This window comes from Phaethon lepturus, unplaced genomic scaffold (genome assembly GCF_000687285.1).
Source record: "Phaethon lepturus isolate BGI_N335 unplaced genomic scaffold, ASM68728v1 scaffold3027, whole genome shotgun sequence".
NCBI classification, from domain to species: Eukaryota; Metazoa; Chordata; class Aves; order Phaethontiformes; family Phaethontidae; genus Phaethon; species Phaethon lepturus.
In genome coordinates this window covers 77,131-93,813 of record NW_010550978.1, presented here as the reverse complement: position 1 = coordinate 93,813, position 16,683 = coordinate 77,131, and the positions used below count along the sequence as shown (strand labels likewise).

General features: G+C 39.9%; 1 protein-coding gene across 1 annotated transcript in view; it reads left to right on the top strand.

Moving 5' to 3' along the window:
* Positions 1 to 962: 962 nt before the first annotated feature.
* LOC104623570 (chondroitin sulfate proteoglycan 4-like) overlaps positions 963 to 16,683 on the top strand; it is a gene marked incomplete at its 5' end in the record, with an annotated part of 31,239 nt that continues 15,518 nt past the window's right edge. Inside the window, 5 exons of the mRNA XM_010290701.1 lie at positions 963 to 1,127; positions 1,711 to 5,280; positions 6,124 to 6,594; positions 6,901 to 7,077; positions 16,244 to 16,442. Coding sequence (XP_010289003.1) covers positions 963 to 1,127; positions 1,711 to 5,280; positions 6,124 to 6,594; positions 6,901 to 7,077; positions 16,244 to 16,442 — 4,582 coding nt within the window. The remainder of the gene's footprint in view (positions 1,128 to 1,710; positions 5,281 to 6,123; positions 6,595 to 6,900; positions 7,078 to 16,243; positions 16,443 to 16,683) is intronic.

Sequence of the window (16,683 nt, the reverse complement as noted above, 5' to 3'; positions counted from 1 at the left end):
AAAGGTGGCTAAGAATTAGATTTCCAAAAGGCTTTTAATAAAGTTTGACATCAAAAACTTTTGAGCAGCCATTGTATAGGAATGCAGGGGTTTGTATATTAAGTAATGGATTAAAAGGTAGGAGGAGTGGTAAATGGCTGATTTTTTTGGGTTTTTTTGCATAGGAGGGAAGTTAGCAGCAGAGTTTTTGAGGATTTGGTCTTGCGATATGTGCTGTTCTGTATAATAATAACGGGGATGGTAAAGGCACTGAGTAGGCAAATGAGAAAGTTTGCAGATGTTACAGTTCTTCAAGGCAGTAAAGAGAGGAGAAGAGAGTGAAGAATTGCAGGAGGCCTTTACAGAACTGAGTGACTGGCCAACAGGCCAACAGGGGTGGTTGGAGGCTGCATACGTGAAACAAGAGGACACTTCAGCCTGGAAAAGAGATGAATGAGAACACGCAGAAGAACCATGCAGATGGCATGAAACCTGTGGCTCTTCTCATCAGACATGACAGAGGATGCCTCTGTAAGGTGTAAGAGCATATTGTAGAGGAAGATGTTTCCAAAGAGAAACTAGAGGACTACTTCTGGGAGAAATCCTTTGGCAAAGTCTACAAAATAGACAGATTGTGACAAGCTCAGGAACACACCTTAAAAAAAAAAAAATTGCAAAAGTGTTTGAAGGAAAGTATTAAATAAATATGTATAAATGATTGCACTGTTCTTAACGATTCTGTCATCACCATTGGAGGGCTATATACTGGACTACATTCACTCCTTGTCCATGCTGGTGTCGCCACTAGGCTCTTGCCCAGTCGCTTGGACTGGTGAATTTGATATCTGAAATCTATTCTAATTCATATATAAATAAGTATATCGAGAGTTAATGTACGTTTTTTGTACGTATTTAGCTGTAGATAAGAAAAAGAGAATTTTTTTGTGTGTGACTAAATCTCCTGTTTGTTTTCCTTTCTTTCAGTATCATTTTATGGTGATAGCTTTGTGGAGTTGAACATGGCAGAAGCATCCTCTCAGACATCCTTACAGTTGCAGTTTCGAACAAGCAAGCCACATGGACTGCTTTTTCTGGCAGCTGGGAAGAAGGATTATTGTTTAATGGAGCTACGCTCAGGAAATTTACAGGTATGCTTTATAACTACAGCTAAGAAGAAATGTGTAGCCCGTATTGTTTAGTGTTTTTCTTTGTGCTGTTGTCTATAACAATTCTCAAAGTTTATGTTTAAAAAAATGGAAAAATCATATAATATAATGGATAATTTCAAAATATGGTATCTATTTCTTACAATTATAGTTGTTAAAATTGGCCTTTAAAACCCTTTGAGATCTCTAGGTCTTAAAATCAAGATCATTGTGTTCAAAGCATGAGGTTGTAGAGGTTGTAGTATTGTAGAATGTGTTTGGATCCAAGTAATAGTTTTTCTGCAAGGTTAGTTGTTGAAAGATGATTGGTACTTGGGTTCTCAGGAGCTGTTGGTCGTAGCAGAGTTGCAGAGGAGTCCATTCTCTCTTCTCCAATTATTCAAATCATATTTGTGATGGCCAGTAAACCTACACAAAGTTTTAGTGGGATTTTATTTTTTCAATTATATTTCAGAAATTATGTACTTAATATGAACATTTATGAAAACTAATATATTATATATTATTATATGATTGTGAAAAATACCACTTTGGATTTTGATAGTTAATATTCTGTCTCTTGCAGTTGAGAATTAACTTTGGCATGGGGGAACGAGTACTGCATTCTCAACAAAGATCTCAGCTGAATGATTTAGCTTGGCACCTAGTTGAACTACGTCATGAGCATGATAATGTCACACTGATAATTGACAAACATGATAGAACTAGTGCAAAAATGCCTGGAATTGTCAATGAATTGAATATTGATTATGGATTCTACGTAGGTGGTACTAGTAACCTTGATGTTCCCTACCTTGTTGGAGCACTGCCCAGTTTCCGAGGATGTATTGATGATGTGTCATTCAATCAGCTAGACATTCTGATGCCTCTGAGACCTTCTCCTGGCTTTAAAAATGTCCACGAAGTTTTGGTGGGATGCAGTGATGAATTCTTTGCAGGTGAAGAGGAACCCATTAGTTTCTTCAGTTCCAGATCCTATGTTTCTTTCCCAACCTGGGAGGTTGATGATGAGGGAATCTTGGAGTATACATTGCAAACCTCAGCTGCACGTGGCTTGCTGCTTTACCATCCTGGGCAAGCAGGAGATTTCATTGCAATGGAAATGGAAGATGGATTAATTAAAGCCCATGTTGGAAAACATAAAAGTAGAACCCAGCTTTCCTCTCGTAGGTCCGTCAATGACAGTCATTGGCACTACATCAAACTGAAATTTACTGCAGAATATGTGCAGCTTACACTGGATGAAGAAACTGTAAAAAAATCATTGCCGCCCCACAGCCAGCTGCCGCTTCTGAAGGGGTCTTTCTTTGTAGGTGGTGTAGATGACAGCACACGATCAGAATTGATTAAGTTAGAGGTAACTTCAGTGTCTGGGAAATACGCCAGAGGAGGGTCCTTCAAAGGTTGCTTAAGAGACCTAAAAGCCAATTCAGAAAAGAAATCACTGAAGAATGTTTTGGTAACAAAGGACATTTCACCTGGATGTGAAACGGAGAGTGCTTTTAATACAAATCTTTCTTTAGAGATGGCTGTAAAGAACTCTATTGTGAAAGCAGTCCCAACATTTGCTGTTGCTTCTGAAAGCTCTGTCTCTCTGGGCAAGGAAGACAAGAGTCACTTTTTAGTTCTAAGTAACATAATTGTGCTAGAGGGTGGACAAGCTTTACTTGAATCTGAACATATTAAAGTCAATTTAGACTTTGAGAAATTAGGGATTCATCAGTCACAAATTTTTTTTGAAATAAAGGAACCACCCTCTCATGGAGACTTGAAACTAGATGTTGAACCAGTGCAGGAGGTAAATACATTTACTCTGCAGGACCTGTGGCAAGGGAAGATTCTTTATGTCCACGATGGCTCTGAGGACACTTATGATTATTTTAATTTCTCCATTTCTACCAGCAGTGAGAAGACTGTGCCTCCCTATTTGCAAGGAAATGAGCAGCATGTGTTTAGCATTACTGTCATTCCAGTAAACGATGCACCTGAGATCACACTTCCCGAGGGCAACTTGCTGCTTCTCTTAGAGAACAACAAGAAACGTTTGACTAGTGATCTGATAAAAGTTCTAGATAAAGATACTGATCCTGTAGGTCTCAGTCTTTCAGTGCTTGGAAATCTGAATGCAGATGCAGGATTTTTAGAAAATTCAAAGCATCCTGGGAAAGCAATTACTACTTTTTCTAATGAGGACTTAAGAGAAGGCACTGTTTTCTTTGTCCACACAGGCGTCAAAAACTCAAGGATTGTTCTGAGGGCAAGTGATGGTGAGAAAGTGAGCAACACTGTTGTGTTACGTATCATGGCAGTTCCTTTGGATTACAGAGTTGTCAACAACTCAGGAGTAAAACTACTCCAAGGTGTTACGGCTCTGATCACACCTAGGCATCTGGCAGTTGAAACAAATGCCAACCTCCAGGAGCTGGAGATACGGTACGAGATCACAGAACCACCCCAGTTTGGCGAAGTCCAAAGGCAGCATTCAAGGGGGGAATGGAAGAGAGTCAGCTCTTTTTCTCAACGCGCTGTTCAGCGCAGCCGTGTGAGATACTGTAGCACTTTTAAAGAAATTCAGCTAGAAAATGTTACTGACCAATTTAAATTCAGAGTTAGCATAGGAAACAGAATCAGTGAGGAGCACACGTTTCCAATCAAAGTGAAATGGTTAAGGTACAGTTTATTGAAACATGCTCCTCTAGAAATTGAAAAATCAAAAAAGAAGTACTTGAATTCAGATAATCTTTTTGCTGTGATTGTGGATCTAGAAATACCTGAAGATGAGCTTCATTTTAGATTGCTGTCCCTACCAAAGAATGGACAAATACTCCTTAATGACCAGCCGTTGAAAAAAGATTCAGTCTTTAGCCAGAAAGATATTACTGATCAAAAAGTGGCATATGAATTAATCAGCAGATACCATGAAGACAGCCATGATTCATTTAGATTCCTCATTTCTACGAAGTATCTGGAATCAAATTTATACAGCTTCAAAGTCTGTATCAAATCTGATTTCAGAAACATTATTTTGACTAACAATGGCCTTAGTGTTACTGAAGGTGAAGGAGAGTTAATAACAAGCATGAAATTGTTTGTGCAAACACCAGATAATAGAACTTTCCAATATAAAGTTATGCAGTTTCCTAAGCATGGGAAATTAAAACTCATTAATTTTTCAGACTCATTCGAGAGTACTGACAATCTCACCACTTTCACCAACAAAGATATAACTGATAAGCGCCTTATGTATGTGCATGATGATTCTGAGACAGCATTTGATGAATTTCTTGTCAGAGCTTCCAGTGAAGAGTCAGAAAAGTTGGCAAACTTTGATCCAGAAGTAGAACCTTTTTCAGTAGAAATTAGATTCAACATCTCTGTCCAGCTGAAGAATGATGAGAAACCAGTACGTGTAATTGATAAGATATTTAACGTAGTGAGGAATGGGCAGCGATTATTAACTTTGGCAGATCTTTGCTATCATGATCCTGATTCTGATTTTGATGATGGACAGTTGCTATACACTAGACGTGGCATTTCCAATGGGGACTTGGTGCTAACAAATGACACTTTGCACAGACTCTATCAATTCAAACAAATGGACCTGGAGGAGAAGCAAGTCCTGTTTATACACCGTGGTGCAGATTTTGGGCGGTTTGTGCTCTTTGTGACAGATGGCAAGCATTATACCTCTTTGCTTCTAGAAGTCAGTGCCACTGATCCTTATGTTAGGTTGGCAAATAATACAGGCTTGCTGGTTCAAAAAGGAAAAGAGGAGATGGTTACAACAGCTAACCTAAGTGCTATTACAAATGAAGACATCAGAAATGATCATGAGATTACATATGAGATACTCTCTTTCCCAAAACATGGAAGAATATATGTAAATGATCTGTTGATGGATTCCTTTACTCAACTTGATCTGATAAAGGGGTATGTGACCTACAGGCATGATGACAGCAACAACCTTATTGACACATTTAACTTTACGGTCCATGCTAGAGATGTCTATCTGGATGCTGGAGTGCACGTTCGCATCTATTTGGAAAGTCATCAGTGGCCACCAAGGATTGTGAACAAAAACAATCTCTCAGTTGAAGAAGGAAAACCAGTTAAAATCAGCAAAGGAAAACTTCAAGTAAGTTACCTGTGTTGTCCATTTCTCCATCTTGTAGTAAGTTTTCTTCAGTGCTTTCTCAGCCATTCCAGTGTCTGTAGTCTCTCTGTCTTCTTTAACTCCTTTTGATTTTCACTAACTTGACTGCATTCTGGGTACTTAATTCTGGAGAGACTGACACTAGCAGCCTTCCATTTCTAGAAAGGAAAATGGTTTATGTTAAAAAAGAAGACTTCTTGTAGTCTTTTACTCCATTAAATGTTGATGCTTGAGAAAGTTAAGATTCGGAGATGCTGCACTTGTATATTTGTGTTGGTTGTGACAATTGTTTGTACTTAATGTTCATGTATCATTCCCATCTTGGTGTGGGAAATGCCAAGGAAGAAAAGGTTTTGTTTCATTCAGTGTAGAGCTAGCCCATTTAACACTGTCTGAGGATTGCACCCAAAATTTTAAAAACATCAAGTCACAAACTGGAGGTCCTTTTTCTTTGGTTAATACTTTCCTCCCCACTGTTTGTAGCCTTGCAGTGACCACAGCGAGGGGGCTGTGGCAGCATGTGGCTGTGCTGTTGTCCTTGTTTCAGGCACAGGTCTGCAGTGCTTAGGCTATTAGTTAATTCCGCAGTGTATTCCTTTTCAAAATTTACAAAACACTCCCATGACATGTCTATTTAATACATGTCTACTTAAAGTATTGTATAGTATTGTATCAGGAATTTTCAGATAAACCATGTAACTGAAATAAGGAATGCTAGTTAATTAGGTAGACAATCCCAGGGTTAAAAGTGAAAAATTCAGAAGAGATTGAAGAACTTCTCCTGTTTCTGTTTAAATAATTTTGGGGTATGTTTTTAAATTTAAGGTTGTTCATGAAAACAGTTCTCCATCTGAGATTGTGTTCACAGTAACACAGCTTCCAGTACATGGATATATTCGGAAGTTTTCCTCGAAAGAAGGTTATCTCAGTGCTGATCAAAGGCCAGTTTTGAGCTTCACACAACAAGACGTTGATGAGGGCAAAATTCAGTATGTGCAGACGGTTTCTGACCAACTAGATGACTGTTTTTCTCTGGATGTGACCAATGGTGTCCAAACAGTGAGTGGAATAAAGATCTCTGTAGACATCATCCCCAGAATGATTCCACTGGAAGTACAGAACTTGACAGTAATTGAAGGAGGCTCAAAAGCCCTGGTGGAAGACTATCTAAAAATTTCTAGTAGACAATTTGCAGGACTCAGCTGTGAATTTATTTTAATTGAGCAGCCAAAACATGGGTATGTTGAAAACTCTCGTGTTCCTGGAATAAAGTTAACCACATTTACCAGAAAACAGGTAATGCATTTAGATATGCTTTTCTGTAGTCATGATTAATTCTTTGTATTGCTAAAACTAACTTTTGCCTGCAGTGGGAAGATTTGCTGGGACGTGATGAGATGCATGAGTTTTAGCTTTATTCTGGCCTTGTACCAAAGATCTTTCCGCAGTTGCTAGCTGGTCATTTGAGGTGGGGAGGGAGCATGCCTTGTTGTTTTGGTGAACCACATCACATCGCATGACTAGACTTGAATATTTATTTCTTTTTAATGTGGCATTCATTTTCTTTTAGCCTCTAATTTTTCAGGTTATTATATTTTTCAGGTGGAACAGGAATTAATCTACTATGTTCATGATGACAGCGAGGAACTGATGGACAATTTTACTGTGATAGTAAATAACACAGAATTGTGGAAACAAAGCTTGCCCCAAACTGTATTTGTAACAATTACTGCAGTAAATGATGAAGCTCCTGTTATAAAAGTTAACAGAATTCTTCGGGTATGTTTGTCAGCATTTTGAAACGTTAAAATTACTTTTATCCTGATACCATTTAATGCAACTTCATTAACAGAGTATTAGGTGGGATAGTCAATATAAGAAATGATGGTCCTACAATTTAAATAAATTAGTGTTAATAAAGGGAGGCAGTACGTGGGTAATGTGTATTTGTCGTGAATGAGTGATTAGGCCGCTTAAAGAATCACCACCAAGGAAATCAGAAAGCGAACGACTTTAATATAAATTTGTAAAAAGTGTGACTTAACAAAATTTGATGGCAACGTCCATTCTATTCAACAGGGAAAGGGTATACAGAGAGAAACCAAATTACCATTAGATTGGAATGATTTACTCGTGGATCAAGTCAGGTTAGTGTGGCTTATGTGTATATTGAGGAGAGAAAGCAAGAGAGACCCTCCCATTGAGTCATAAGATTCAGAGTGGGCTGAAATCCACCCTTAGTCCCAGACTTGGTCAACAGTTCATGACTAAGGTTAGGTACGGAAAGTAAAGGAATGCCCTCCCATTGAGTCATGAGGTTCCGAGTGGACCCCCTTGCTTTCTAAACTCCTTCTCAGAGAGGAGTCTATGTGCAGCTGAATCCACTCCTTCTCCCAGACTTGGTCAACAGTTTATGACTAAGGGGATAGAGTACTGGGGATTCTTGTGTGGTGATATATTTTGTGCTTGGTGTAACTTTAAGATGGCAACAAACTGATACAAAATAACAGCAATTAAATTCACTAACAATATTGAGATAAATCACAGTATTGAATCATTTAAAACTTAGCAGCATAATCAACGTAAACTTACTAAGATTCCTTAATCACACACACATACAGGTGTAGATACAGAGACACATAAAGAGAGGTAGATAAAAGAGATATATACAAAGGTACCTATTAAATATCCCCCTTGAATTCGGTCAGATACTCACATCAAATGCTTTGCATTGCGCAACAGGTGAACAGTTGAGCCTCTGAGTTGATCATGAACTTGAGGGTTCATGGACTCTGAGAGGCGTCCCAGTCAGAGGGAGGTGCTGGTCGCAGTCTGCTGTGGTCCTGGAGAGCTCATAGGGTCTCACTTGGGACCACTATTCATAGGACTGGGAGGTGATTGACTTTAGGCATCAGTGGGTTTCCACAATCCAGGCAGGTGGTTTCTCAAGTTCTACCGCTGCCAGAATTGGCATAGAGATAATTGATTAGTTCTGTTCTTGTTCTGTACCTTGTTTAGGCGATTGTGTCCCTGATACACTCAGTGCCATTCTCCTCCTTGGCTACACAGGAATGCTTGGTACAGCTGACGGGTTCTCAACTGCCAAACCCTTTGTTCGGAGGCCAAGGATTATCAGGCAACTTAGAGCAGCCCAGATGCAAGAGCTGGGGAGATGCACCACCACAGCATTTAGGGAGATTCTAGTCATGATGAAGAACATTTTCTGCTGTTGTAATGTAAGATTTACCTAGAAGGTTGACTGAGCTTTCTCTTAATCTTAAACATACATGAAATCTCTTGGACTGACATAAGGCTCGTGGGGTGGGATGGCATGCACCTGGGTCATTGTTGTGTTCTAATGTTGTTTGCTAGGGCATCTTGAGGCCTGTTAATGAACAGCCTAATTTAGAAAACTACTAAGAGTAGTGATGATGAGTGTGCAAACATCTTACTGTTGCCTTTGCGCAACTTTCAGACTCTGTACCTCTCGCCATTAAGTGTGCCGAAGGGTCAGGCCTGCTGGGGTGCATTCTGCTGCCTGCTGTCCTGCGGGTCCCTTGTGGGACGGAGCAAGAAAAGAGAGCAACATTCTCACTGGCACTACTTTAGAGAATTGTCTACATGTTGGGTATTTCTGTTCCCTTATTTAAAAGTTCCTGATAAGAATAGTACGTTGCAATCTGTGAAAATCTAAGCTGTTAGAGGTCATAAAAATATCAGTGCAGACACTGAAGCTACTACTGTGTGATATTGTGGCCTAAAAAGAGGACATGCTAGTTTCTTTCTAACTGACCCCCCCCACCCAGTTCCTGAAGAAAATTTTAAGATTGTTGACTGATGCTGTATTTTGTGCTTCATAAACATAGCTGGCTTTTTAATCATAGAATCATAGAATAGTTTGGGTTGGAAGGGACCATGAAAGGTCACCTAGTCCAACACCCCTGCAGTGAGCAGGACCATGTTCAAATAGATCGGGTTGGTCAGAGCCCTGTCCCACCTGACCTGGAATGTTTCCAGGGATGGGGCATCTACCACCTCTCTGGGCAACCATTGCCAGTGTTTCACCACCTTCATTGTGAAAAATCTCTTCCTTATGTCTAGTCTAAATTAGCCCTCTTTTAGTTTAAAACCTTTACCCCTTGTCTTACTGCTACAGGCCTTACTAAAAAGTTTGTTCCCATCTCTCTTGTAAGCCACCTTATAAGGTCTCCCTGGAGCCTTCTCTTTTCCAGGCTCAACAACCCCAACTCTCTCAGCCTGTCCTCACAGCAGAGGTGTTCCATCCCTCTGATCATTGTTGTGGCCTCCTCTGGACCGCTCCAACAGGTCCATGTCTTTCCTGTGCTGAAGGCTCCAGAGCTGGATGCAGGACTCCAGGTGGGGGTCTCACCAGAGCAGAGGAGCAGAATCACCTCCCTTAACCTGCTGGCCACACTGCTTTTGATGCAGGCCCGGATGTGATTGTCCTTCTGGGCTGTGAGCGCACATTGCTGGCTCCTGTCCAGCTTTTCATCCACCAGGACCCCCAGGTCCTTCTGCTCTCAATCCCTTCATCCCCCAGCCTATACTGATACCAGGAGTTGCCCTGACCCAGGTGCATGACCCTGCCCTTGGCCTTGTTGAACCTCATGAGGTTCACCTGGGCCCATTCCTTGAGCTTGTCCAGGTCCCTCTGGATGGCATCCTGTCCCTCAGGTGTGTCAAATGCACCACTCAGCTTGGTGCCATCTGCAAACATACTGAGGGTGCACCCGATCCCACTGTCTATGTCATCAATGAAGATACTGAAAGAGTACTGGTCCCAATATGGCCCCCTGAGGGACACCACTCATCACCAATCTCCATCTGGACATTGAGCCATTGATGACTACCGTCTGGATGCAACCATCCAACCAGTTCCTCATCCTTCCAACAGTCCACCCATCAAATCTATACCTCTCCATTATAGAGAGAAGGATGTTGTGGGGGAGCATGTCAAAGGCCTTACAAAAATTCCAATAGAAAGCATTGGTAACTCTTCCCTTGTCTACTGATGTGGTCACTCCATCATAGAACACCACTAGGTTGGTCAGGCAGGACTTGTGCTTGGTGAAGCCATGCTGGCTGTCTCGAATCACCTCCCTGTCCTCCATGTGCCTTAGCATAGCTTCTAGGAGGATCTGCTCCATGATCTTCCCAGGCACAGAGATGAGGCTGACAGGTCAGTAGTTCCCAGGGTCCTCCTTGCTACCATTTCTAAAAATGGGTGCAATGTTTCCCTTTTTCCAGTCTCCAGGGACTTCCCCTGACTGCCTTGACTTTTCAAATATCACAGAGAGTGGCTTGGCAACTACATGAGCCAATTCCCTCAGGACACTGGGATGCATTTCATGAAGTCCTGTAGTCTTGTGTATGTTCAGGTTCCTCAGGTTGTCTTGAACCTGATCTTTTCTTACAGTGAGATGGACTTCGCTCCTCCAGTCATCATCTTGTGGTCCATTCCGCTCGAGGTGTAGGAAGAGAGACTGCCAGTGAAGACAGAGGCAAAGAAATCGTTGAGTACTTTTCAATCTTGAAAAAAATCACTAGTATTACTTCAGTTTCAGTGCTTTTTCAGGTTTATTTATTTATTTATTTATTTATGGGATTGTTACTTGTTTGTTTTAGAGTAGCACTCAGTAACCAGAACTAATTTATTATGGACACTGTTCCCATGTAAACCAAAAAGCCCTTGTGTGTGAAGGCTTCCAATCTGAGATCTGATGAGTAAAAAAAAAATTAGGTTCTCTGAAAAGCAGAATGAAATGGGTGTGGGTCAGCTAATGAACATATGGTAACAGTAAACCAGCTGAAAGGCATCAAGACAGAGAAGATATTTAGGAATAGGTTTGAAAGAAGCTGAGCAGTGTATTTTAAGGCTATCTGATCCCCAGTGCTGTATGATGCGGTTTGCAAATTGGTGGCACCTAAAACAAGCATTTAATTTTACATATTTAGTTGTGTGTTGCAGAAGGAGAATGGGTTACTGTAAAGACTATCATAACCTTATGCTGTGTATTTAGACTTTTCACATGAGAAAAAACATAATTTTTAAACAGTGATAGTGGTAGTATTGTGCAGCTTCACCGTGACAGCAAGTAATCCATGATAATTTGAAGATGCCCACAACACAAGACAGCCTGCCCTGGGTTGGTGGAAGGGCAGATTCACTTGTTGTGAATGGAGTGAGGTACTTCACTTGTAAGAGAGAAGCAGTAATATGTTTATTGATATAAACCAGCAATTTAACAAAGTTTGATAGCAAATGCAACAGTGGTTTAACAAGATTTGATGGCAAGGTACACTTGATTGTTTACTGCATAGAGGACAGGGCAATGTGGACAAAATTCTCAGGGAGACCCTCCTGTTGAGTCACAAAGTTCAGAGAGGATCCCCTTTCTAAGCTTCTACTTGGAGCAGTCTAGGTGAGGCTAGATCCAATCCTAGCCCCAGACTTGGTCAACGGTTTATGTCTAAAGGATTATATCTACGCAATCAATATAAGATACAATCTTAGCAAAGCTTACAAAGTTTAGCAAACTATCAGTCACTTAACCGAGGATCTGTTGCACCAAGGAGTCTGTCGATATCAATGAGTAAGGGATCTCTGCAGCATGCGTAACCTTGAGAGACGTCCCTACTCAAGGGTAGATCCTGTCTTGCAGCCAACTGCCATGCAGGAGAGCTCAAAGGGCTCTTGGATTGCTCACTATTTATGAGGGTAGGATGATTGACTCACAGTCATATTTGCATGCTGACTACAGGTTTTAGTTTCATTGACCAGCATTGTGGTTAGGTGGGCGCATTTCTCAAATTTGCCCTTGGCTACTGTGTTGTTATCTGGCTCCCAAATCTGCATTGAGCTGGATGGAGCCCTCACAACCAGCTGAATCGGTTACAACAACTACAGGTGGTTATTGCTTGAGCAGGGTTACGGGAAGTAAAGGTCAGGTTGTGGGAGGGCACACCATCACATCAATTCACAAGTGTTTGGGTGGTACAGGGTAAAACCTTCTGTGGTTAAAGTCATTACAGTGGTACTCTACAGACATCAGCACAGCACACAGTAATGTTTGTCAAGTCACAGACAAGAGGGATATATGTCCAGTCAGAAATTTTTCTGTGCCTCCCTTCTGTTGCATTTCTGGCATTGAACTGCAGCCTGTTAACAGAACTGCAGTGCACTGCAGTACAGCATATGGATTTTTTAAAAATAACTCATAAGTCTAGGCTTCGGAAGAACAATGGTAGCGTATTTTATCCTGGTCAAAGTTGGTCCTCTCTGTTGGGGAGGCAGTTTGCATACCCAGAACCATTATGTTGCCTTTGTGCCTGTGGTTTTGCTGGTCCTGCATAAGCTATTGCTGAGAAATAAACTTTATTTTTGTCACGAGTGGGTACTAATACGCACACTACATGTTGGATTCCTGTGCAGACTAAAACAAAGCTGGCAATTGAGTTACATACTGGGAGGAATACACTGAGATGATCCTTCTTCAATGCAAACTTGCACAAGTAGATGGAAGAAAATGGATTTTTCTTAGTCCTGCTAAATACTGAGATGATTCAGGCATTCCTGAGTAGGGTGATACTTGCTGGCCTCATGTTCTAGACAAGCAGCCTGTGCTTCTCAAGGACATTGCTAGTGGTGAATGCTGAGTAATAAACTGTGTGTTGCTTCTAAAAAAGCAGTAGCTCTTTTATATCTTTTGAAAGGTTGGAAATGTGCAATATGTACAAAAGTATAAAATGAGGGACTAGAATTGTGAAAACTGGGGTCCACTAGGACCATTTGAGTTGACTGAAGTTTAGCACCTCAGAAATTTTGCAGATCTGAATATAAAGAGTTAGAAAGAACTGCTGAAGAACTGAAAAATAAGGTTAGCATATGGTATCTGCTGTTGAGAAATAGCTTCTATAAAGAGCTACATGATGTGGCCAGTAATGTTGGCATGGATATATGAAGGTTAATTTTGGCCTTTATCATGGCGTTTCTGACCAAATGCAAGAAACTGTTGAGCATGTGCACAGATGCTGAATGAGACCTTCAACTCCAGCTCCTTCACTTCTGAGTGATTCATAGCATCCCTTCCTCAAACAACCTTGTCTGTTGTTACCAAGGTTATGAACACCACCAAGGTTATGAACACCATGGGAGGAGTTTCAGGAGGACAAACAACCAAACATTTTGGTATTTGTTTCTGATTTTTCCCTAGGAAGTGAAAGTAAGTGAAGTTCTTAGGGTTTTATGTTTTTTGGTTTTTTTTGGTTTTGTTTTTTCTTTTTTTTCTGAGAATTTATGACATGCTGAAGTATTTACATTAACATAATGTATGAGTTAGAGAAAGTTCTACTGTCCTGATAGCTTCTGTAATGTATGCTAGTAATCCTTGCATTAATTTGAAGTCTTTCCATTAGAACATGTGCATGAGAGATATGTTTATTTAGAAACTATGCCACACTTTAGGTATAATTTCCTAAAATTTCCACAAGTTCTATGGTAATTTTTTTTTTTCTGGGCTAGGAATGGGGAAGGGAAGTAGGATTTTTTTTAAGAAAATCACTATCATGGCATTATTTACTACATTTATGTATGTGTTTAAATATATTTGTGGGCAGTGATGCTGTGAAATGACTGTGTCCTCTTATTGCCACAAGAGGGCTGTATTTTCCTAGAATTAGGTATTTTTAAAAACCAAATTCAAACACTGATTTTTTTTTTCTTTAAATCACTAACCTACCAGAGTATTAAAATGGCCGTGAATATGGTGTGTCTGGTAGGATATGTAGCATGCAAGGAGATACTGACAAGCTGAATGCTGTAAGTAGAGCAGAATGGGTTATTTCCCAGTGGGTAGGGTCATGAACCTGTTTTTGGACTATGCCTGTGGAACATGTTAAGCACATGCAAAATTAGTGTAATGCTACATCCTGGAAGTTCAGGTACAGTTTTCATGGTGGTCTTCAAGGAGGACTTGATCCCAGATGTGGAAAATAATGCACTTGTACAGTGTTTGCAGTATTCTGAGGGTCCGCTTCCCTAGAGCCCTTTTCAGCTCTTGGATCTCCTTTCGTTCCTCAAGGATCATGTTGCAGGTCATGGAACACTTCAGCATGTACAGTACTTTAAAAAGCATTGTGCTGGAACAATAGAAATAAACACTGGCTTTGTAGAAGAAAACCTAATTTTTTCCTTTATTAAGAGAAAAAATTTCAAAACTTTTGGACATTTAATGAGTCATGTGTAATAACATGGTGCATAGTCCTTATGTTTTTGCATACTCCGTATGCCACTTTTTATTTTCTGTGTAGAATATTCTGAATCAAGTGCTAGTGAAAGGAGTTAAAGGGTCTCAGTACAAAACCAGTGACACTAATGTGCTTATTTGGTGCTGCTCACCAAGTAAACCTTTGCTATTAGTTATCATCTTGTGTTGATCATCACCTATCATCATAGGTGACCTCTTTTATTGAACTTTGATAGTAGTAATTACATTTCGGAGAAATACATATTTCAAGGGAGGAAATAACAGTTTCCTGGTTGCAAGATATTTTCTATTACAAAATGTAACACAACTTCTTTTTCAAATTTTTTTCTAATAAGAAAATGCATGTAATTTCATTTTAATATCTCTTTTTTCCATATTTTGTGGCACAGTGTAGTCTAAAGTCTTTCCTCCATGGAAGTGTTTTACCAAAAATCCCAGTGGCTTTAAAAGTTTTTCTTTCATGGATTTTATTAATAAGAATTAGTACTTGGGGAAAAATCTGAGATTGCTGATTTTTGGTTTTGGCAGAGGTAAAATGCTCTTTGTCAAGGATCACGTTTCCTCTTCAACCATTTGGTGTGATGCTCTTACCAGGTATTTCCTAAGTGTACTAAGACCCTAGGAGGACAGGAAGGGACCATGCAGTATGCATTTTGAAACTTAAGGTAGGTTTTTAAAGTCTTAGGCTCTTAAGATTGTACACTGTAGAATCTCTGCAAGCAAAGAATTGGTATTGATGTATTGAATATTTAGGAATTTAATTTCGTATTGAGGTAAATATGAGTTGTTCTTTGTTAGTACTTTTGTCTGAATTTCCAAATAAATACATTGAAGATGAAGAGTAAAATGAGCTGTTGCTTATTGTTTCCAAACAAGAAATTATCCAGTGAGATGTGGATGAAGCTCAAATAGCAGTCTTTCTGCTTGAGAGAGGATCTTGCAGTTTATGCATATCTTAAGATAAAAAGGCATTTTGATTTATTAGAATTAAGTAATGGGTTTTATACAATCTTTCCAAACGTTAGTCAGCTATTTTGTCTGGAAGCATGACCTTGCAAAGTGCTAAGCAGCTGTTCAAAGTGTTGATTCCTTTATCTCTCACTGGACTGAGAACCTCCGTGGGTTGTTTGGTGCCCTAAAAAAGGGTCTTTAGTGTGTGTTTTTAGAAGCAAATAATGCAGCTACAATAAGTGTTCTATTTGTATTAGAGCTTATGCTGTCCCTGGGCTGTTTTTTATTTTCTGCTGGTGAAAGTAGAGCATACTGAATGCCTTGCCTGCTGTGAAGTACGTAACACTGATATTCATTTGTATGTGTTGGAAAGGAGCTCCTTGACTCAGTTATCAAAATACAATTTTGTTGTGTTTATAAGAGTTTGGATAGTGCCTGACAAATAGAGCACTCGTGCTGCAGCTATCTAAAGCTCAAACTAGTGTAGGTTAGTTTGCTTGTATTATTTCATGGTCTTGTTTTTTGAAAACCATTTGCCAACATTAACTATTCCAGTCCATGGATGGACAGTGAAGAAACCTGTCATAGCTGGTAGTGTTGCACAGCACAAATCTTTATTCCTTCTTTTTCTTTGAAGGTTTTTTCCCCCCTGATTTTCTTTTGTATGCATTTTCTTTATTATTATTTTTTTATTTTTGCTTTTCAAGGTCTGGGTGGGTTCAGTCACAGAAATAACTACTGATGACCTCTGTGCAGAAGACAAGGACTCCTCACCATCAGAACTGATATATTCCATTACTCCACCTAGCAATGGGCATTTGACTCTGAAGTCTTCTCCAAACAAGAGCATCCTTAGTTTTACCCAGGCTCATATAGTTGAAGGGCAGCTGGTATTTGTACACAATGGTATGTGGTTTCAAAAATACTACCTCTGTTACCAAAATACTGGTCCTATTCAGTATATTTATGTTTGTAATTCTTGGAAGATCTCCTTGTAATGTCACAAAAATCTCAGAGGACTGGTTATGTGATATATGATCTCACAAACAGGAAAGGGTCTGATGACTACTTAAATGTGTGCTCACCAAGAAACCTTGGTGTATTAGTGGTTCAGTTGGTAGCAGCCTTCTTTCTGAATGCAGGTATG